Raw genomic sequence first — 21,390 nt, 5'->3', positions numbered from 1 at the left:
GTAATTATGAGTTGTCTAATTACTGCTATTAGAGGAGACACTACTCGGCTACCATTACTGTAGGTGTGTGTGTGAGAGAAAGAGAGAGAGAGAGGACCAGACATAAGTGGGTGAGCAGCTTTACTGTACATTGTGTGTGTATGTGGGTGTGTCAATGGTCATGCAAGTGTTTGTGTGAGTGGGAGTATTAGAGCGTTTTTGAGTGTCTGCGTTTCTGTACAGGGAGGGTCAGGCTTACTGTGACCAGGAACACATCACAACCAGGATCTGTACTCTCCTTCATCCCTTCCTCCTTCTATTACTCCATATCTCCATCTTCCATCCATCCTTCCATCTGCCCATGTCTAGGAAAGGAGTGAGGTAAGAGGGTGTGGGGAAGTAAGGGGGGAGGGGGGCTTTGGTCTGTTTCCCACGTTTCAAAGTCAGTCTTGAAAAATGAATAGACAGAGGAAAATCAATGGCATGACCTTCACACAGAGAGGGGAAGAGAGGGAGGAGAAAGAGAGAGTGGTGAAGAGCAAAAGAGTGTGTGACAGAAAAGGAGAAGGGTGGAGAGAGGGAGAGAGGGAAAGGAGGGGTGAAGGAGAAGAAAAAAGAGCAAGGAAAATAAGTGAGGGCAGATGACTGGGACTGGTGATGTTGGTGTACTCATTGTATGTATATGTGTGTGTGTGTGTGTGTCAGAAATTGTGGTGGAGACAGGAGAATGAGAATCTCCAGAGCATCATCAGATCAGATGGGCCTACAAATCTGAGGGACTCACCTAGAATTGACTTTATTCTTCCCCCTCCTCCTCCTCGTTTCTGTCCCACTCCTCACCTCTATCTCCCTTTCTCCCGCCCTCCCTCCCTGCTTCTCTCCCCTAATTCCCTGCGTTTAAGGCAACGAGGGCTTTTAAGGGAAGTTAATTGCAGTAAAATTATGTTCGACCGCGAACTGAGTGAGGGAGCAATGGAGATGGAGTGAGGGAGGGAGACGGAGGGAGGAGTGGGGGGGGGGGTAATTATGGTAGAGAAGGACATTGTGATTAGAGTCGCTCTCCCTGTCTGTCTCTCTCTGTATCTCTCTCTCTCTCTCTCTCTATCTCTCTCTCTCTCTCTGTCTGTCTGTCTGTCTGTCTGTCTGTCTGTCTGTCTGTCTGTCTCGCTCTCTCTCTCTCTCTCTCTCTCTCTCTCTCTCTCTCTCTCTCTCTCTCTCTCTCTCTCTCTCTCTCTCTCTGTCTTTCTCCCTGTCTATCAACTCAGACCCAGTCTGTTGCTACAAATGTAAAAACACATACCCCCCCACCACACACACACACACACACACACACTGACACACACAGAGACATACACACAGTCCACATATGTACACTTACAAACACAACCAAAAGTGGTATAAACTAATTCGGGTGATCAAACAGGGATTCTGGATGTGGGAGACAAAGAGAAGGAGGGGGCAGAGGGAGATGGAAAGACATGGAGGAGCTGAGGGGAAACGAAGAGAGGGAAATAGAAATAAAGAATATAAGAATGAAAGGAGAGAATGAGAGAGACCGCCCCCACCTGTGTTGCAATCTATATGGTTTCCATGGTAACGCTAACTTGGTTAAAAGGTCAACAGGGTAGGAAAGGAGAGCGGGGAGAGGAGGGAGAGAGACAGGAGGGGGGAAAGATTGGGGAGGAAGGGGGGGGAACGAGGGGGAGATGGGGGAGGATCTGGAGAGACAGGGAGAGGATGAGGGGGTCGGGGTCCAAAAAATGAAATGACGTTTAAGAAATAATGCAGTGAAATGTCTCCCTATGTGTCAGAAGTTGGAGAGCCCTAGTAGCCCTACCACAAGGTAGCTACTGTTTCCTGTCCTCTCACATCTCCACAGTGAGTCCACAGGCACAGCTTAGGAATGGGACAGGAAGCTTTGTACACACACACACACACACACACACACACACACAAACAACTACCTACTAAAACACACAAACATTAACATTCACACACACACACACACACTCTCACAACTGAAACACACTTACATTCACACACGCACACTCTACACACCACACGACACTCTACACTTCTAAAACAGAAACCCACATAGACACACTACTAAACACACACACATACACAAGTGTGTGTGTGTGTGTGTGTAGACTCATCTGTCAGGCTTACTGGCCCAGTGTGACAACATCTTAGGTCTGCTTCACCCCCCCCCCCCTCCCCCCGGGCACCACTCATCACTACAGATCACCAGCCCATTCTCCCTGGAGCTCCGCAAGGGTGTGTGTGTGTGTGTGTGTGCGCGCCTCTTCATGTGTCTCCATGTGTATGTATGGGTTTCGTATCAGAGAGATGGTGATGGGGGTTGGTCCCAGACGCCCAGGGGTCTTGGTCCTCTGCATCCCAGCTCCGGGGCTGTCAGGCAGGCAGAGAGAGGGCCGAGGTCCCCTCCCCCTCCAGCGGGACCCAGACCCCCTTTCACAGCCTGAATGGGCCCGTCTCATTAATATTCTGCTGCTTCCTCACAGGGGGACCCCAATCACACAATGCCACTGTGGCTTTGTCCAGCAGCGCTGTATTTATGTTTGTAAGGTTGTGTTGGTCTCTTTGAATGTAAACGTGTGTGTTTGACCGTGTGTGTGTATGTGCGTGTGTCACATGTATGTGTGTGTGCGTTGTGTGTGTGTGTGTGTGCGTGCGTGTGAGAGAGGGAGAGAGAGAGAGAGAGAGAGAGAGAGAGAGAGAGAGAGAGAGAGAGAGATACAGAGAGATACAGAGAGATACAGAGAGAGAGAGAGAATGTGTGTGTGTCTTCCCCCATGTTCAGTAGTATCCCCAGAACACTACTTTCATTTTCCTGTCTTAACGTGTACTGATTTCATTCTGACTCACAGCGACACACAGACATAGATATCCGCATGCACACACACACACACACACACACACACACACACACACACACATACTCAAACCTTAGCTAACAAATAAAACAGCTAGTGAATGAATGTGATTTGTACATTCAGCCCTCCTGCCAGGGATGTGGGCCATATCTCTCTCTGATAGACTAAAGAAGACGTTCCCCCTCTCTCTTCTCTCCTCTCTCCTTTCTTTCTTTCACTCTGTTTCTATCCATAACAATCATCCCCCCTCCCTCCCTCCAACCCTCCATCCAACCCTCCCTCATCCTCCTTTTCAGCTCAGACAGTAATTGCTTCAGTAAACAGCTACACTTTGACCATTTCTGATAGCATCTGTTAGAGATGCATTTAAAGTAGCTTCTCCATCTTCACACACTACTCTCCTTGAACACGTGCATTTCTCTACTCTCAAAATCTCATGTTGATGATGCATGTACCTGTGTCTCATGTTGATGATGAGTGTAACTGTGTCTCATGTTCATGATGAGTGTAACTGTGTCTCATGTTCATGATGAGTGTAACTGTGTCTCATGTTCATGATGAGTGTAACTGTGTCTCATGTTCATGATGAGTGTAACTGTGTCTCATGTTCATGATGAGTGTAACTGTGTCCCATGTTGTTGATGCATGTAGCTGTTGATGTGTGTATCCGCGTCTCATATTGATGATGTGTGTATCCGCGTCTCATATTGATGATGTGTGTATCTGCGTCTCATGTTGATGATGCGTGTATCTGCGTCTCATGTTGATGATGCGTGTATCTGTGTCTCATGTTGATGATGCGTGTATCTGCGTCTCATGTTGATGATGCGTGTATCTGCGTCTCATGTTGATGATGCGTGTATCTGCGTCTCATGTTGATGATGCGTGTATCTGCGTCTCATGTTGATGATGCGTGTATCTGTGTCTCATTTTGATGATGCGTGTATCTGCGTCTCATGTTGATGATGCGTGTATCTGCGTCTCATGTTGATGATGCGTGTATCTGCGTCTCATGTTGATGATGCGTGTATCTGCGTCTCATTTTGATGATGCGTGTATCTGCGTCTCATGTTGATGATGCGTGTATCTGCGTCTCATGTTGATGATGCGTGTATCTGTGTCTCATGTTGATGATGCGTGTATCTGCGTCTCATGTTGATGATGCGTGTATCTGCGTCTCATGTTGATGATGCGTGTATCTGTGTCTCATGTTGATGATGCGTGTACTTTTGTCTCCCTGCAGTCCGACGCTCCTCCCATTCTCTGACTACTGACATGTTTGAACTGCACCTGGGAGCACACCTGTTACAGGTAAACATACGCCTGTTACATGCAAACACACATACACCTGTTCCAAGTAGACACAACTGTTACAGGTAAACACAAGCAGATGATGAAGAGAGAGAAAGTAGAGAGTGGAAGAAGTGAGGTCAAATAAGAGTCAGGTCAGAGGTGTAAAAACAAAGTAGAATTTCCATACACCGTGGGTGTGCACTTGATTCATACCTCCCACTGAAATAAAACACAACTCAATCTTAGAATGCCGATAGAGAGACATATCTAACACACATTACGTAAAGACGTACTTTCAGGTACATTCAAGTAACGTGTGTCTGCTGGATGAAACAGTCGCTTCTCTTCTCCAACCAGATAGATTTCCTCTGACAGGAATCAAACAGGCGCGCTTTGGAGGGCTGTTTGATTCGCCTCCCACTGCCGCCCCCATTGCCCTCCGTCAGTAATAGGCTGATAATTGCACTTTATGTCCCCCTCATTCAGAGCCCCTCCCTTTTGCTGCGCTCGCACGCCACCGCACGCCCGGGACACTCTCATTTGCATACCGGTTGTGTCAGTTGCATAAATTACCGCCACTTTAAGTGTTGCCAGACAAAATAGCAATCATTGTTCAGCATAAGAGGTCCCTGTGAAAGCAGGCAGGGAAACTGTAGCAGAAAGAGAGACAGCGAAAGAGAGAGAGACATAGGGACACAGCCAGGGGGAGAAAGGGGGAGAAAGACTGAGAGAAACAGAGATTGAGAGACAGAAAGAAAGAGAGAGACAGACACAGACAGAGAGAAAAGCAGAAGAAATGTGTATGTGTGTGTGTGTGTTCTCAGTAGACAGACCATAAAAAACAGTGTTTATTGGTAGAGATGTGAACAGCTCTGTGCTGTATGGGTAGTCATGCAAGTTGACTCTGTCAGGCATGCTGGTATGTAGCTAACCTGGGAGGCTTCTGAGTTTGTGTGTAGGTGTGTGTGTGTGAGTGTCTGTGTGTGTGCGTGTGTGTGTGTGTACCTGCGAGTGCACGTGTGTGTTTCTGTGATTGTGTTTTTTTTTGTGTGTATGTGTACATGTGTGTGTGTGTTTAGATGTAATCTGTCCCACAGCGACAGACAGAGAGGTGAGAAGCTGAGAGCTCTCCAGTGACTGTTCATTGTAATCTGCTCGATACGCACTAATTGCTCTAATTTGTCTGTCTTGTTTTTCTCTTGCTGTTTGCCTCTGTGTATTTCTGTGCTTGTGTGTGCATGTGCTTTGGTGTGGGCCTGTATGTGTATGTGTGTTTGCCCATGTGTCTGCCTGTGTTTGCGTGCATGTATGTGTATTCATGTGTGTGTGTGTGTGTGTGTGGGTGTATGTGTGTGTGTGTATGTGTCACACAGTCCCTGGACGGGTTTGTGTTTGTGGTCAGTCAGGAGGGACGTTTCCTCTACATCTCAGAGACTGTCTCCATCTACCTTGGACTCTCACAGGTAAGACACACACACACACAAAGTCACACACACAAATGCACACGCGCAGACACACACTCACACATACATGCACACACACACACACACACCTACTCTCACACACACATGCACATGTGCTTTTATGCTTTGATGTCCCTTCCCCAGAGGATCTGAATATGTTTGACTGTGCTCCTTTGCCAATCCCGGTATCTCTCAGGGGTGATACTATTCCTTTCCATCTCTCTCTCTATTGCTCGCTTTATCTCCATCTCCCCATTTCTCTCTCCCTTGTTCTACTTCCTCCTTCCCTCTTCCTCCCTCTTCCTCCCTCTTCCTCCCTCCCTACCTCCCTCCCCTCTCTCCCCTCTCTCCCCCCTTGCCCCCTCCCCTATCTCCACCCATCTCCCCCTATCTCCCCTCCACCACTCTCTCCACCTCCCCTCCTTCCCTCTGTCCTCCTCCCCTCCTCCCCTCCCTACCTCTCAGGTGTTCACCTCTGGTGATTGCCACTGGCCTCTTGTAGTGGGAATGTTAAGTCCTGCCATTTCGCCCAGATGCATAAATAATAACAGTAATTACTGGCCCAGCAATCAAAGTGTCGCCCTGGCGCGCCCAGCCCATCTGGGGTAACGAATCGATCGGCTCCTTAAAAGCCAGATTGATCGTGGGGGGGAGGAGAGGAGTACACCAAAGGGCTTGGGAGGGACTGATAGAGACAGAAAGAGAAAGAAAGAGCGTGGGGAAGGAGAGATGGAGGGAGGAGGGGAGAGAGAGAGAGAGAGAGGGAGGAGGAGAGGAGTGATAAGAGAGAAATGTCGAGAGGGATAAAGGATAGGGTGCAGCCTGAGAGGGGGGGGGAGAGAGGGAGGAAGGAAAGAGGGAGGACATTACAATAGCAGAGTAATTGATTGTTTTTTTGAAGGGGAGATTTGGTGTGGTCAAGGGTCTTTTGCTGAATGTATTAAACCCTCCCTGAGAAAAAGGTTTGTGTGTGTGTGTGTGCGTGTGTGCATGTGTGCGTGTATGGATTCTGTTCTATTTGACCATCTGAACAAGTGCAATAACAAATACACCAAATGGTGAATGAGCAAAAAATAAAAAGAGGAAGAGAGAGAAACGTACAGTGAAGGAGAAAGAAGAAGAGAAAGATGGATTGATAGAGGAAATGAAAGGAAGAGAGAGTGATATGAGCATGAGAAAGTATGAGAGAAAGACAACGGAAGGAGATATGAGAGAGAAAGAGATAGAGAGAGAGAGAGAGAGAGAGAGAGAGAGAGAGAGAGAGAGAGAGAAAGAGAGAGAGAGAGAGAGCGAGAGAGAGAGAGAGAGAGAGAGAGAGAGAGAGAGAGAGAGAAAGAGAGAGAGAGAGAGAGAGAGAGAGAGAGAGAGAGGGAGAGACAGAGAGAAAGAGAGACAGAGAGAGGAGAGAGTAATTCTGCTGTAAACAGGTGAAACATACATGCTGTCCTTGGAGACATAGGTTGTTAGTGTCTGAAATGAAAACCTGGTTTGTTAGCTGTGAAGGACCAGATGGTTCACATAGAACACACACACACACACACAGAACATCTACCCAAACACCCGCCTAATCATCCAGACCTGGTCTTACAGCTGGGATGGGCATATGGGAGGAGAGAATAAGAGAGGGAGAGCGAGAGAGAAAGAGAGAGAGAGAAAGAGGGGATGGAGGGAGGAGTAACTGGTGGTTGTGGCTGTGGAGGACTGGTTGTTCCTGTGGGTCTGACTGTTTCCCCCATGACCTCTCTACCCTGGCTTCTCCCTTGGGCCTGCCCCAGACAGGGGGCTTGCTTAGCCGGCTTAGTCCAGGTCAGGCACCTTGACCAAGGGCAGAGCCTGACGCTTTCTCTACAGCCTCCCTGGAGGGTAACCCCCCACACAGGTGAGCAGGCCTGACAGACAGGAGATGAACCCTGGACCTCCCCATACCTGTGTACGCAGCAGGGGAGAAGGGGGAGGAGATGGGGAGGGAGGGAAAGGAACAAAGGAAGGAAAGAGGAAAGGAAGAGAAAACAAGAACGGAGGAGGACGGAAGGGATGGAAGCATAGATGGAGGAGAGGGATGGAAGGAAGGAAGAGGATGTGGGAGGAGAGGAAGAGAGGGGGAGATAGAATGAGGAGGAAGAGTGGGGAAATTGATCTGGGACTGGTTAGTATGCAGACCCCTTCTGCCCCCACCCACACCCCCACACGCCCCCCATCAGTCAGTGGAGGAGAGGAGAGTGGGGCTGTGTGTGTGTGTGTGTGTGTGTGTGAGGGGTGGGGGTTAGCGAGGGGGAGCGAGAGGAAAGGAGAGACATGATATAAATAATAGCAGGAGCTTTAATATGTATGAGGTGTCCGGGCAGTGGTCCACCACACACACACACATTCATACAACACATTCACAACAACCTGTGCACACTCGCTCACACTGTCACAGATGCACACACAATCACACACCAACAGGCACCTAAAAGACACACACACGCACAGGCGCGGGCACACAAACACCTCCTCTCTTCCTCACATTCCATACCCTTTTCTGTTTGCCTCCCCCTTTCTTTTTTTATTTATCCTTCTCCCCTCCTCTCATTTATTCTCCCTCTTTTTCCTCCGTCTCCTTTTCTTTTTATCTACATCTCCATTGCTCTCTCTCTCAATTTCTTTTTCTATCCCTCCCTCCCTCCTTTCCTCTCTGTTCATCCCCCTCTCTCTCTGTCTCCCCATCCCTCCCTCCCTCCCTCTCTGCAGTTAGCTTCTCTCCAGCAGTGATGTCCTTGAAGGCATGCTGCTGAAGATCCCATATAGCTCCAGTAAATGGATCTAATCCCCTAATAAATGTCTCTGTCCTACAAACCAGGGAGGCTGCTGGAGCAGGCGGTAAAACAGGGGGGAGACTGGCAGACTGGCAGACAGGCAGACAGATAGACAGGCAGACAGATAGACAGGCAGACTGATAGACAGGCAGACAGATAGACAGACAGACTGATAGACAGGCAGACAGACAGATAGACAGACAGGGGGACTACTGGAGGATTGGGGGACCTGGGGGCCAGGGGCCTGGGGGGCTGGGAGATTGGGGGTTGGGGACTGGGGTAGCTGATAGCACTACTGGACTGTAGTAGTACTGGCCTCCATCCTAGGGTGGTGGTGGTGGTGGTGGTGGTGGAGGGGGAGGGAGGGCTGTAAATGAACAGAGGTTGAGAGGAAGGAGAGTGCTGAGGAGAGTACATCTCCTTGACTTTAAAGACCAACAGGAGACACAAGAAAGGCAATAAACCTCAGATGATCATACTGTGTATGTCTCTCTCTCCCTTCTCTCTTCTCTCTGTCCCTTCTCCCCTCTCTCTCTCTCTCTCTCTCTCTCTCTCTCTCTCTCTCTCTCTCCCTCTCTTTCTTTATCTCTCTCTCTCCCTCTCTTTCTTTATCTCTCCCTCCCTTTCTCCCCTCTCTCTCTCCCTCTCTTTCTTTATCTCTCCCTCCCTTTCTCCCCTCTCTCTCCCTCTCTTTCTTTATCTCTCCCTCCCTTTCTCCCCTCTCTCTAACCTCTATATCTTCCTCTTTTAATTCCCCTCTCCTTTTATCTCTCACCCTGCGTCTCTCCCCTGTACCACCCTTTTACTCTCCCTCCCTCTTTGTCTGCCCTCCCTCTCTCTCCTGTTTAGGTGGAGTTGACAGGCAGCAGTGTGTTTGACTACATCCACCCTGCCGACCATGTTGAGATGGCCGAGCGTCTGGGCATCCAGCCCCACCTGCGGGCCGAGGCAGGCTGCCACACGGGGCCGGAGAGCGCCTCCAGCTCCGCCTCCACGCCGTCGCTGGCAGACACGCCAGAGCCCGGTACGTCTGTGAGCGTGTGTCTGTGAGCGTGTGTCTGTGAGCGTGTGTCTGTGAGCGTGTGTCTGTGAGTGTGTGTCTGTGAGTGTGTGTCTGTGAGCGTGTGTCTGTGAGTGTGTGTCTGTGAGTGTGTGTCTGTGAGTGTGTGTCTGTGAGTGGGTAAGACGAAGATTGGACATTAAAGTGCAAATAGAGCACACATACAAATACACACAGACAAACAAACACACACAGACACACACACACCAACACCCACGCACACTCCAGCCCCTCGTCTTCAGTGTCTCTTGGTGTCTCCGCCCCCCAGCCCCCTCCAGCCCCCACTCCCCCAGGGATGAGGCTCCAGACAGAGGCTTCTTTATCAGGATGAAGTCCACCCTCACCAAGAGAGGCCTCCACATCAAATCTTCTGGTTACAAGGTGACACATACACACACACGCAAGTTTCACAATTCAAGCAAATTCAAGGATTCCAGTTGAGAGGTGAACTTGGCATAGATGGTTGTGATTGGTCAAAATCGAATATTTTCCTGTCAGGTGATTCACGTGACTGGACGAATCCGCTGTCGGCCAGCCCTGGTGCCTGGCTCGGGGCGACCGGTGCGTCGACCAATGGGCTTGGTGGCGTTGGCTCACACCCTCCCTCCTTCCACCCTAAACGAGGTCCGCATGGAGAGCAACATGTTCGTGTTCCGAGTCAACATGGACCTACAGGTCACATACTGTGAGAACAGGTAGGACTGTGTGCGTGTGTGTGTGTGTGTGTGCGTGCGTGTGTGTGTTAAAATGATAGATGTAACCCAAGGAGCATGTATATGTCTAATTTGCTTATGTGTGTGTGTGTGTGTTTGTGTGTGTGTGTGTGTGTGATTATGTGTGTGTGTGTGTGTAGGATCTCAGAGTACATGGACCTGACCCCAGCAGAGGTGGTGGGTCACACCTGCTACCACTTCATCCATGTAGAAGACCTGGAGAACCTCCGACAGAGCCACGAAGACTGTGAGAACCACTAGAGTACTGCCTGACACATGGACTATGTTTTATGCTAATATACTACTATGCTATCTTACTACTAGATTACCACTAGAGTACTCTTGGAGTACTGCCAAAGTATTGTTAGAATTTTGCCAAAGTCTGCCTCCTTAGAATACTGTAAAAAAAAACTGTTACTGTGGAAATGTTCTATTACTGTCAGAGCACTGTCAAAATAGTGAGTTGGAGGACTGTTTGCTGACTATTAGCTTGCTCTGATCTGAGGCAGTGGTTCCATCTGGATCTGGCTGGAAGCTGGTTCTGAACTGGTACTGAGACTGGGTGAATGTGGGGCCTGGTTTCAGTGGCGCCCTCTGGTGCCTGTTAGGAATACTACTGTTCCAGTTTACAAACTCATCTGACTCTCTCTCTCTCTCTCTCTCTCTCTCTCTCTCTCTCTCTCTCTCTCTCTGACTCTTGCCCCAGTGTTGAGGAAAGGCCAGGTGGTGACAGGATACTACCGCTGGCTGCAGAGGAGGGGGGGCTACCTGTGGATCCAGTCCTGTGCCACCGTCTCCATTAACCACAAGGCCCCCCATGAACGCAACGTGATCTGGGTCAACTACGTCATCAGGTATGCCCCTTGAAACACACACACACGCTCTCAGACACAAGTTCAGACCCCCCCCCCCCCCACACACACACACACACTTCTATAAACAGTAAACAGCATACATTAGTTTTATGTACAGAAGTTGTCTCATTGTTTTCTTACTATTTCCAGCTGCGCATTTATTTTACATAAAATTAAATTCTTATAAACTGGAAAAGGATTAGAATAGAGCTAGTAGCACATTCATTTACACATATTTAATAAACTGTCATTATGACAATCCTTTGTCATTTGTAATTATATCATTACAGTAATAATTTCAGTTATAGTATAGCAACAATTACAATCACAGTTACACACCTGTTCTAGTCTTTTGCTCTTTATGTTCTTGCTGTTAAAATTGATATTTTTGTTCTTCAATATCCACTTCAATGCCTTGTTCATTCTAACACCTACACAATAACAAAGAGCATAACACAACATCAAACTCAAGCAATCTTTTTGTTGCACTGTTACACTACACACACACACACACACACACAAGTTGTAGAGGAGTCAGACAAAACCAGAGTAGCAGTTTGAATTGCGATGCTAATAGGACCGGCTCTTTATAATTACAACAAATGGATGTCAGAATTTCAGTCTGAATGGTGTTTTAGTTAATTAGTGCTGTAATTACTGTAGCTCGTTAGACTCTGCACCAGACACCTCAGCTGAGGTGAACTCTGTATGGAGGAGGACTCCCTGGTGGAGGGGTGTGTGTGTGTGTGTGTGTGTGTGTGGAGGGGGGGTGGTACAGTATGTGTGTGTGTTTTGTGAAGATTGTGAAGTGTGTAAATGGATTTAGTGGTTAGGGTCATTTTTGGATTCGGGAGAGGGGCTGCAGTATAACTGAGTGTGCAATGGCTGAAACAGAGCAGGGGGAGGCGACGATGATGACATTGGAAGTTCCTTCTCTCTCCCTCTCTCTGTGTTCTCTTCTTCCCTCCCTCTCTCCTTCCTCCCTCTCTCTCTCTCTCTCTCTCTCTCTCTCTCTCTCTCTCTCTCTCTCTCTCTCTCTCTCTCCTTCCTCTCCCTCACCCTCACCCTCTCTCCTTGTTCCCTCCCCCAGTCGTACAGAGCTCCCAGACACCCCTCTGGACCTGCTGCAGCTGCCAGAGACTCTGAGGGCGGAGCGACTACGAGCCAGCTCCTCCCCCTCTGATGTGTCACCTCAGGCCCGAGGTACGCACACACACACACACACACACACACACACACACATTAACACACAAACACACAATCCTGTACATTTTTGTGACCTCTTCTCTCTTTACCCTCTTCTGCAGGCCCCCAGCCCATCAAGAGCTCCGTGAACAAGGGCGACTCCCATTCGAAAGGCAGAGAAGTCTACGCCCCTCCCTCCACCGTCCTATCAGAGGAGAGGAGGAAGCGTGGACTGCGGTCCCACCCGGACGGCCCGCCCCCGGAAACACGCCGGCGTCTGGAGGAGTTCCACCCCCCGGAGGAGAGCGCCTCGTCCGACCTGGGAAGCGAGAGCGAGGGAGAGGAGGAAGAGGAGGAGAGGGGGTGGGACCAGGGGGCAGACGGCAGCGAGAGGATGAAGAGGGAGCAGGGGGGAGGAGGGGGAGGGAAGAGGGGAGGGGACCACGGCAGGCGGGGGGAGAGGGTGGGGGCCAGGGTGCAGAACGGCCGGGCTGTGATCCAGCACCTGAAGAGCGTAGCCGACTCGCCCCCCTCCTCCCGGCCCCCCAGCATCAAAACTGAACAGGAGAGCCGGAACGCGGGCGGGCGCTGGACACACACACACACCCAGCCACCGCCCTCGCACATACACACTCCCTCGGGCAGCCTGAGTGGAGACAGCCCGCCCACCCCCCTTCCTGACTCCTCCTCCTCCTGCGAAGCTCCGCCCAAAGGTCTCTTCACTCCTCCCTCCCCCACTCTCTCCCCCCCCATGTCCAACTCCTCACCCTTGCCCCGCGAGGACAGGGGGGGCATGCTCGGGGGGCGGGGAGGGGTGGGGCCTGACTTTGAGCTGCTGCAGCGATTGGCTGCGGGGAGTGCAGCCGGGCGTGTTCTCTTCCATCCATTGGCTCTCGGGCCACAGGGCCCCCAAAGCCTGTATGCTCCCAGCACCATCCGCTATGCCCCCCCTGAGCTGCCCCCCTCCCACCACAGCCACGGGGACGGCCACCACAAGGGTCCCCCGCCAGCCTTCTTCCCCCACCTCCAGAGGCTGGCCGGCCTCCCCCCCTTTGGCGGCCTCTCCCCCTCCGACCCCCCCTTCCCCTCTGGACTGCAGTTCTGCATGAACGGACTGAGGGGGGCAGCCGGGCCGGAGGATGACTGAAAGAGGGGGAAGGTGGTTGGGGATGGGAAAGACCTGAGGTAGCCCTAAGGCTGCCATGGACGTACATGGATTGGTCAGTAAGACCCTCCGCCCTGGGGGGGGGGGGGGGGGTGGCTGGACTAGGGGACACCAGGTGTCTCAGCTTCTTCTGACTTACCTGGACAAGTGGATCCAGAGAGTCATCCTAACCCTGAGGGGTGAGAACATTCTGAACCTCGTGGACTATGGACCTTTACCCCACTGTTAGTGTAAAGTTAGCAAAACCTTGCTCCACCCCTTCACCTCTCCCTCTCTCTCTTGTCCCCCCACTATGTCTGTACAGAGTGGGGTGTCAGTGTCTCTCTGAGAAGCCATACTGTACATACAGAAAGGACATTCCATACCACTCATCCCTCCCTCACTCCCTCAATCTCTCCCTTACGACCACCCCTCCCTCCTTCTCTTAATCACCCCCCCCCCCCGCCCAATCCTTAATTCATTCCTTTAACCATCCCTCCCTTCCTACATCCCAGCTCTGCAGTACTGAACTACTGTGTGTGAGAGTGTGAACTGAGCAGTGTCCTGGGTGTGCCCTGTTTCAGGGGATGTCCATACTGTTAACATGAACTGAGCAGTGTCCTGGGTGTGCCCTGTTTCAGGGGATGTCCATACTGTTAACATGAACTGAGCAGTGTCCTGGGTGTGCCCTGTTTCAGGGGATGTCCATACTGTTAACATGAACTGAGCAGTGTCCTGGGTGTGCCCTATTTCAGGGGATGTCCATACTGTTAACATGAACTGCCACAGCGTTGCATACGGCCGTCACCCCTTCCACACACCCTCCTGAATCTACCAAACATACTTTAAGCACACTGTGATGGATAACCTTGAATATCAAACATTCCATCACACACGACGGCTGGGGTTGGGAGAAGAGAGGATGAGAGGGGAGGAGGAGAGTAAGTGAAGAGGAGAGGAGAGGTGATAAGCCATATCTCTAATGTTGTTCCTGGTTATTGTTGTCGCACAAATAAAAGGGAAAAAAGAAAGATGAAAGATGGATGTATGGGATTGTCTGAAATTGGGATGGAGGACTAAGGGCAGAGGTAGGGAGGGATGCAGGACTAAGGGCAGAGGTAGGGAGGGATGCAGGACTAAGGGCAGAGGTAGGAAGGGATGCAGGACTAAGGGCAGAGGTAGGAAGGGATGGAGGACTAAGGGCAGAGGTAGGAAGGGATGGAGGACTAAGGGCAGAGGTAGGGAGAGATATGTATGGAAAGGTTTATTTGATTTAAGGTCACCAGTTTGTCTGAGCACTTACATATAACATGTCATGACATGAACACAAAGCACTTCATCATTTGAGTACAGAAAGATTATTATGTCTACTGAAGTGCTTATGACCACAAACAGAAACTGACCACAGAGCGTAGATGATCGTTTTCAGTGCTGTAAGAGGTTTGGGGTCATTAAACCGACCGCTGCAGTGATCATTTAAACATAACCACTGAACGTGAGTGGTCAATAAAAATTATGTTGGACCGAGAAAATAATGTCCCATGTTTTGTTTTTTACATATTTAAAAGTTGTCTAAAATAACTATACCTCCAGAGAAGTATACACTGCAGACTGAGATTATGGAAAATAGAAATGTTTAATGCCATTACTGTGAGGCTATTTTTTCTTGATTGGTTTCTGAATGGCTGTGTCTCATTGGCTAATATGGACATTACTCTTCCAAGCCAAAATTGCTACATTTAGAGCTTCATAACTAAAATGGAAACTGCTGTAGCTATCGCACACAAAAAGTATGTGTGGGTACGTGTGTGTGCATGTGTGTGTGTGTGCATGTGTGTGTGTGTGTGTGTGTGTCTGTGTGTCTGTGTGTGTGTGTGTGTGTGTGTTTATTATCCAGTCCAACAGCTAACCCCTGGCATCACTGTGAATCTAACCTCTGTATCAAACGTTTGTGAATATTTCATGTCTCATCCTCACCTCTGATCTGACAAAAAGGAACCACTGTAAAAGATTCAAAAGATTCAGATGATGATGATGATAATAATAATAAATATTGCAGTAGAGGAGTACACAGTGTCTGTTCTCTGTTCACCTTTTGTTGTATTGTCAACATGAATCCAGCAGAAAATCTGGACAACCACAACCACAACCACACAAGCACACACAGGGTAGCACAATAGCACATCCTTCCTCTCAGTGACATACACACACAGAATCACACACCTTACTACCCCACCCACACAAACTGTTGTGAAACCATTTGTGAAGCGTGAGAAACAAAACACAACCTCTAAACGGTGACCACCATTTGACCACAGATTGACCACAGTTTGAACACATTCTGAGCTCTGAACCTTTCCCAGCAGTATATATCAGTGTGCATCCTTTCATCTCAGGCTGAAGGCTCAACACATCACATGTGTTTGATGTGAGAGCATGTGTGTGTGTGTGTGTGCGCGCTGGAGAGTGTATAACCATGTACACTTGCGTGTGTGTATCCGCCCGTATGTGTGTGTGTGAAAGAGAAAATATGCACACGTGCACACTTGCATTTGTGTCCGTATGTGTTGAGAGTGTGTGTTGTCTCAGGCTGCCCTGGGGAGCGTCTCTGACATTGAAGACGGGTTAAGTCCTGTTTTACATTCAAGTGGCAGGGCCCAGTTCATTAGACTGGGGATCATTCCTCCTCAGGACCAAGGCAGGCGCATACTAAACAAGAGCCGTTGTTGGGGAGAAAATGCCAGAGTACGTGCCAAAGTGTGTGTGTGTGTGTGTCTGGGTGTGTGTTGGAGATATGAAAATGAGTGTGTGTGTCTGAAGAGAATTACACTGACTTCAGGTCTTTATCTTTTTGTGGACTCCTTTCACTGATGGCCCACTCTGTGGGACATGGCTGGCACTCGTGTTTGTGAGTGTGTTTGTGTACGGCAACCACCTCTCCCCTCCTCACCCATCTGAGTAGGTGGAGGAATGGAAGGATGTAGAGGTGGAGGAATGGAAGGATGTAGAGGTGGAGGAATGGAAGGATGTAGAGGTGGAGGAATGGAAGGATGTAGAGGTGGAGGAATGGAAGGATGTAGAGGTGGAGGAATGGAAGGATGTAGAGGTGGAGGAATGGAAGGATGTAGAGGTGGAGGAATGGAAGGATGTAGAGGTGGAGGAATGGAAGGATGTAGAGGTGGAGGAATGGAAGGATGTAGAGGTGGAGGAATGGAAGGATGTAGAGGTGGAGGAATGGAGGTGTAAAGAGACTGAGAAGTAGCTGTGTGAAAGGAATGGAATGACAGAGCAAATAGTTGGAAAGGAGTGACGCACAGATGGAGGGAAGGATGGATGAACAGACTGACAGAGGAAAGGATGGATAGACGGATGGGGCAAAGGATGGATGGGTAGACGGACAGAAGGATGGATAGGTGGAGGGAGCGAAGAATGGATAGTTAGAAGGAAGGATGGGTAGGTGGAGGGAGCAAAGGGTGGGTGGATGGACAGGAGGGACGTATGGATAGATGGACGGAGGGATGTTTGTGAGGTAAGGCGCGTCTCTCGCTGGCGGGCGAGCTGCCCTTTAGCTGCTACGGGTCTGAGAGCCGCCTGCATGCCAAACACTGCTGTCCAGCCAGACGGAGAGGGGGGGGGGAGGAGGGGAGACGGGGAGAAGACCGGAAGGTAGAGAGGGGGAGGAGGAGAGAAAGAGAGGAGGCGGATGAGAAACGATGGGGAGAAACAGAGGAGGAAGGAGACATGCTGCAGCACCCAGCCAGACACGCCCTGAATAAGAAACAAACTGCACCAAAACACCTTGGGAGAGAGAGAGAGGAGGAGAGAGAGAGGGAGGGAGGGAGAGAGGGACTGAGGGAGAGAGGGAGAGAAGGGATAGAGGGAGAAAGGGAGAGGGAGGGAGTGAGAGGAGGAGAAGAGGAGCAAGAATGAATGTAAGTACAAGTCCTGACAATCAATTTGTGAAGGAGAGAAGGGTAGGAAGGGGGGAGAAAGCATGGCAAAAAGAGAAAGTGTGAGAGGTAGAAAAAAAGGGGGTCTGAGAGAGATGGACAGTCAGGGACAGGGAGGTTAGTAGAAAAGGAACAGAGGTGTGATATCAGAGACCTGGGGCCTCAGCCTGTCATTGATGCTTATCAGCCCCAGCTTAGCACAGCTGGCTAAAGGGATGGCACACACACCTCCACAGACACTACCTAACACAAACATGAATGGGCACACAAAGAATTTGACTTATTTGCACACGCACACAGCTAAACAGAACTCAAACATGCAGCCCATGCTGTAAACAGAACCACATCAAATATTTTCTTTCACCAAAACTCAAGAGTCAAATCAGGTTTAACTGTTTATTGACATCACAGGTAGATGCTCCGACAATCATGCAGACACAAACCTTCAGGATAAAATAACTGGAGCCTCACACACAAATCTCAGAAATGATCATTCAAAATGACAGCATTTTATTTGTCAAATAAAAATATTAAAAACTGCTACTATTCCCTCTGACGTTCCAAACACAAGACTGGAAAATGTTCATGTGTGACCGCATGAGTGAATTGCAAACCTAGTCATTACAAATACAGTCTTGTTACAGGAATCAACAACTGTGTGGATAAACAGATCTGAGACCAGATTGTAGATTGCGTTTATCACAGTATACAACACCACTCCATCACCTGCACTGACCTGACATCAGCTGAACCTCTGGTAACTGACTAGCTACCAGCTGCAACCTACAGGGGGTCCAGGTGTGTGATTAGAGAGAAAGTGGAGAGAGGAAGGACGAGGAAAGAGGGAGGACGACAGAGGGGATGAAGAGTGAGAGAGAGAGGAGAGTGGGAAGAGCAAGAGAGAAAAGGAGGAAGAGAGAGAGGAAAATGATGCTGTCAGTCTATCAGGGTTATGAAGAGTGTTGGAACAGTGCTCTCTGATCTTGAATGTAAACATGATTAGGTGCGTGTATACTAACAGGAGGCACTGTGCAGTAGTGTGTGTGAGAGAGAGAGCGCGAGAGAGAGGATCATGTGAATCATGCGTGTTCCTTTGAAAATAAAAAAGCCACCTACTTTAGACAATAATAATTCTGGATAAAGCTTAGAACTTAATTTTCATATTGTATCAAAAAAATAAAGCAGCAGGTTTTTTAATTGTCTGATAATGTTTTAACCTGGACTGCTGATTTTCATCTTTGGAGGTTTGAGAGCGGTTACTAAGGTGTAAGACCCTCCTTCTCAAACACACACTTCACTACCCTCAGTATACAAGGCAGGTCTATTTTCTAATGGCAAACAATCAGTCAATCAAACCCACACACACACACACACAGTAATAGAGGGAGACAGTAAGCTACAAAAGTACAGAATCAAGCTACTCTGAAGTCCTGGTGCACACAAAGTTTACACGTCATACGCACAAACACACGCATATACACGCACATACACACCTCATCCCTCTTCTCTCTACTTGTCTTGGCCTTTGTTGTCATGGGAACGGTGCCCCCCCCTCTCCCGGTCCTGCCGGTCGCGGCACTCCTGGCACTCTGAGCCTTCGTTGCGCCCTTCGTCCTCCTCCTCATCCTCGTGGATGATCTCCACCTCCAGGCGTCCGATGTAGAGCGCTACCGCACACAGCCAGAAGAGGGCGACGCTCCCCACCACGGCGCAGTGAAGCAGCACAGCGGGCAGAGAGAGGAGCAGCAGTTTCCTCAGCGTGAGCAGGCTGCCCACGTAGGACGCCCCCCCAAACGACACGCAAACCCCCCCCAGGATGAAGAAAGCTGGAAGAGGAGGGTGGAAGAGAAGAGGACGGAGAGAGAGAGAGAGAGAGAGAGAGAGAGAGAGAGAGAGAGAGAGAGAGAGAGAGAGAGAGAGAGAGAGGAGGAAAAGTTATGAGCTGTAAGAACTTCCACCGGTCGTTCAGACAGACTTACTGTGGTGTTTGGTCATCTTCTCTACTGAAACAATCTCACATCAGTCCTCATGTCTAAGTCTTTCTGGAGACCTAGTATCCACCTCCTATACCTACCATATCCTGCCTCTCGGCCAACTTCGCTCTGGACGAACGCTATCACCCCAATACCAGTGGCCAGTAGGCCATTACGGAACCACGACAGAAATCCTGAAACACAGAGTAGAGAACATAACCAGGGTAGAGAGCATATAAGCAAGATAACATAGAATCAGGGAAAAGAACATATCAGGGTAGAGATCAAAAGAGAAAGCATTAACGGGCACAGGACATATTTTTTTCCCCACACATCAGACATCACTGATATAAAGATAAGCTGTCATTGGATACCTGTCTCGTGAGATTTCCTCAACATCTGCCCGACGAGAGAAAATAAGCAGAATTCATACATTAAGACACTGTACAGCTAATTTAGCCGACAAATAACCTACAATTTCAAATATTTCAGATATTGTGATCATCAGGACATAATATTTCATTATAATTATTTGGTTTATAGATTTATAAACCAAAGGTTAAAACTATACAATAAATATATATAAACCCTACCAAAGCATCTGCCTTGTCTAGTTCTGTGAAGATATACTGCTGTTGCTCCGGCGTCCGACTCTTCCCCCATGGTCCTTTCTCCGCCACCCATTTCCGCACCGACCCGTGCACTCTCCTCACCGGTAGCCCTCCGAGATATTGCGGGCGGGCTTGTCTGACAACCGTGGCAAACTTGGACACTATCTGTGGTAACTGCCTTCTTGTAAACCAACTTAAGGCAGCCATTGCTCACGAAAACAAAACACGACCCCGCAGTGCCCTCTGAACTCCGACACTGAAAACAAAACCAGGAAGAGTAGGCTATGTCGATGAAGATATTGAGACCGATTGATTATAGCGCCATCGTTCGTTTCGTATGGAAAAAGACAACATAGATAAAATAACGTAGCCTGATTCTGACTTTATTCTAATTCCATATTTGAAAATTGTTCAATTTGATTGCTGTCTCTTTGGGGTTGAAAAACGAACTCTTCTGAGGCCAAAGCAGGTAAACCCTGCGACTTGTGTTAGGAACGTAGAGCCGCATGAGGGCGCTCTTCGACTAGAAAAACCAACCAAGCAAGCTGAATAATAATTTCTGAGGAATTTGGTTTCCTCAGTGTATGTGTATGGTTGTGTGTCTGCGTGTGGGTATGTGTCTGTGTGGGTGTGTGTACTATGTGTGTGTGTGTGTGTGTGTTCACTAATATGAATATATCCCCGGTCCTTTTCCTGCCTGCCCTGTGTGGGGTGTGTTCCTTTTGTGTCTTGGTCGTCTCCGGGGACAACAGCGTCCACAGCCGCCCCACCTGATGACTGGTTAGCGTGAGGAGCGGTGTGTGTGCTGACAGGGGGGCTTTGAGGAAGGCCTTTGATGTGACGAGCAGCTGAACCTCATGTCTCCCTTCCAGTCACGCAAACGCCACAGACCCCTGGACAGAGAGAATGCACTTTACATCCTGTCATAAACACACACGCACACACCCACACACGTCCCACACGCACACAACTCCCTCTGTACACACACTGCATTCACACACAACTCCCTTCCTTAGCAAACCAGCCAACCAAATAAGGCTGCCAACAATACATGTATCAGACCAGTCAGAAATACTATCAGCCTGCATAACAAATAGTATTTCTAACAAATAGTGTGTAGTTGGGGTCTGTGTTTTGGTTTCTGCTCTGGCTTGCTGGAATAAGGGGGTGGGAGGGGTAAAGGGGTTGGTATTGAAAATGATATCATGGGTTTATTCTGGTCTAAGGAACATTTTGTGACAAAGCTGATGTCATCCATCTCCACGTGTGTGTGTGTGTGTGTGTGTGTGTGTGTGTGTGTGTGTGTGTGTGTGTGTGTGTGTGTGTGTGTGTGTGGGTGTGTGTGTGTGTGTGTGTGCGTGCGTGTGTGTGTGTGTGGGTGTGTGTGTGTGTGTGTGTGTGTGTGTGTGTGTGTGTGTGTGTGTGTGTGTGTGTGTGTGTGTGTGTGTGTGTGTGAAAAATTAGGACAGAGGA

At 49.2% G+C, this 21,390-nt stretch overlaps 2 protein-coding genes across 3 annotated transcripts in view; one reads left to right on the top strand and one right to left on the bottom strand.

Annotated features, from left to right (window-relative positions):
• The window catches only part of npas1 (neuronal PAS domain protein 1), a 15,507-nt gene extending 2,121 nt beyond the window's left edge, over window positions 1-13,386 (top strand). The window contains exons 3-11 of the mRNA XM_084674590.1: window positions 4,120-4,187; window positions 5,543-5,632; window positions 9,277-9,451; window positions 9,756-9,868; window positions 9,986-10,182; window positions 10,341-10,447; window positions 10,907-11,054; window positions 12,145-12,257; window positions 12,362-13,386. Coding sequence (XP_084530716.1) covers window positions 4,120-4,187; window positions 5,543-5,632; window positions 9,277-9,451; window positions 9,756-9,868; window positions 9,986-10,182; window positions 10,341-10,447; window positions 10,907-11,054; window positions 12,145-12,257; window positions 12,362-13,386 — 2,036 coding nt within the window. The remainder of the gene's footprint in view (window positions 1-4,119; window positions 4,188-5,542; window positions 5,633-9,276; window positions 9,452-9,755; window positions 9,869-9,985; window positions 10,183-10,340; window positions 10,448-10,906; window positions 11,055-12,144; window positions 12,258-12,361) is intronic.
• Window positions 13,387-17,715: 4,329 nt separating this feature from the next.
• Window positions 17,716-21,234, bottom strand: tmem160 (transmembrane protein 160). 2 transcript variants are annotated; one of them, XM_084673744.1, is made up of 5 exons: window positions 19,900-21,234; window positions 19,681-19,705; window positions 19,408-19,500; window positions 18,827-19,159; window positions 17,716-18,116 (listed from the first exon to the last, which is right to left on the bottom strand). In XM_084673744.1, the coding sequence occupies exons 1-4, from the start codon at window positions 20,122-20,124 to the stop codon at window positions 18,843-18,845; spliced, it is 660 nt and encodes a 219-aa protein (XP_084529870.1). In that variant the 5' UTR covers window positions 20,125-21,234; the 3' UTR covers window positions 17,716-18,116; window positions 18,827-18,842. The 2 variants fall into 2 exon arrangements, with proteins under 2 accessions (XP_084529870.1, XP_084529869.1); XM_084673743.1 differs by having other exon boundaries at window positions 17,716-19,159.
• Between the last annotated feature and the right edge of the window lie 156 nt (window positions 21,235-21,390).

The sequence above is a fragment of the Hypomesus nipponensis genome, chromosome 15 (genome assembly GCF_054491055.1).
Source record: "Hypomesus nipponensis isolate SF chromosome 15, ASM5449105v1, whole genome shotgun sequence".
NCBI lineage: Eukaryota > Metazoa > Chordata > Actinopteri > Osmeriformes > Osmeridae > Hypomesus > Hypomesus nipponensis.
Note: the sequence above shows the minus strand (reverse complement) of the source record. Positions and strands in the feature narration are given on the sequence as shown.

Coding starts and splice junctions, on each gene's coding strand:
- tmem160 (XM_084673743.1), bottom strand. CDS start 20,124: ATGGCTGCCTTAAGTTGGTTTACAAGAAGGCAGTTACCACAGATAGTG. Junction 19,501..19,680: donor GAGGAAATCTCACGAGACAG/GTATCCAATGAC, acceptor TCTGTGTTTCAG/GATTTCTGTCGTGGTTCCGT. Junction 19,160..19,407: donor TGGCCGAGAGGCAGGATATG/GTAGGTATAGGA, acceptor CTCCTCTTCCAG/CTTTCTTCATCCTGGGGGGG.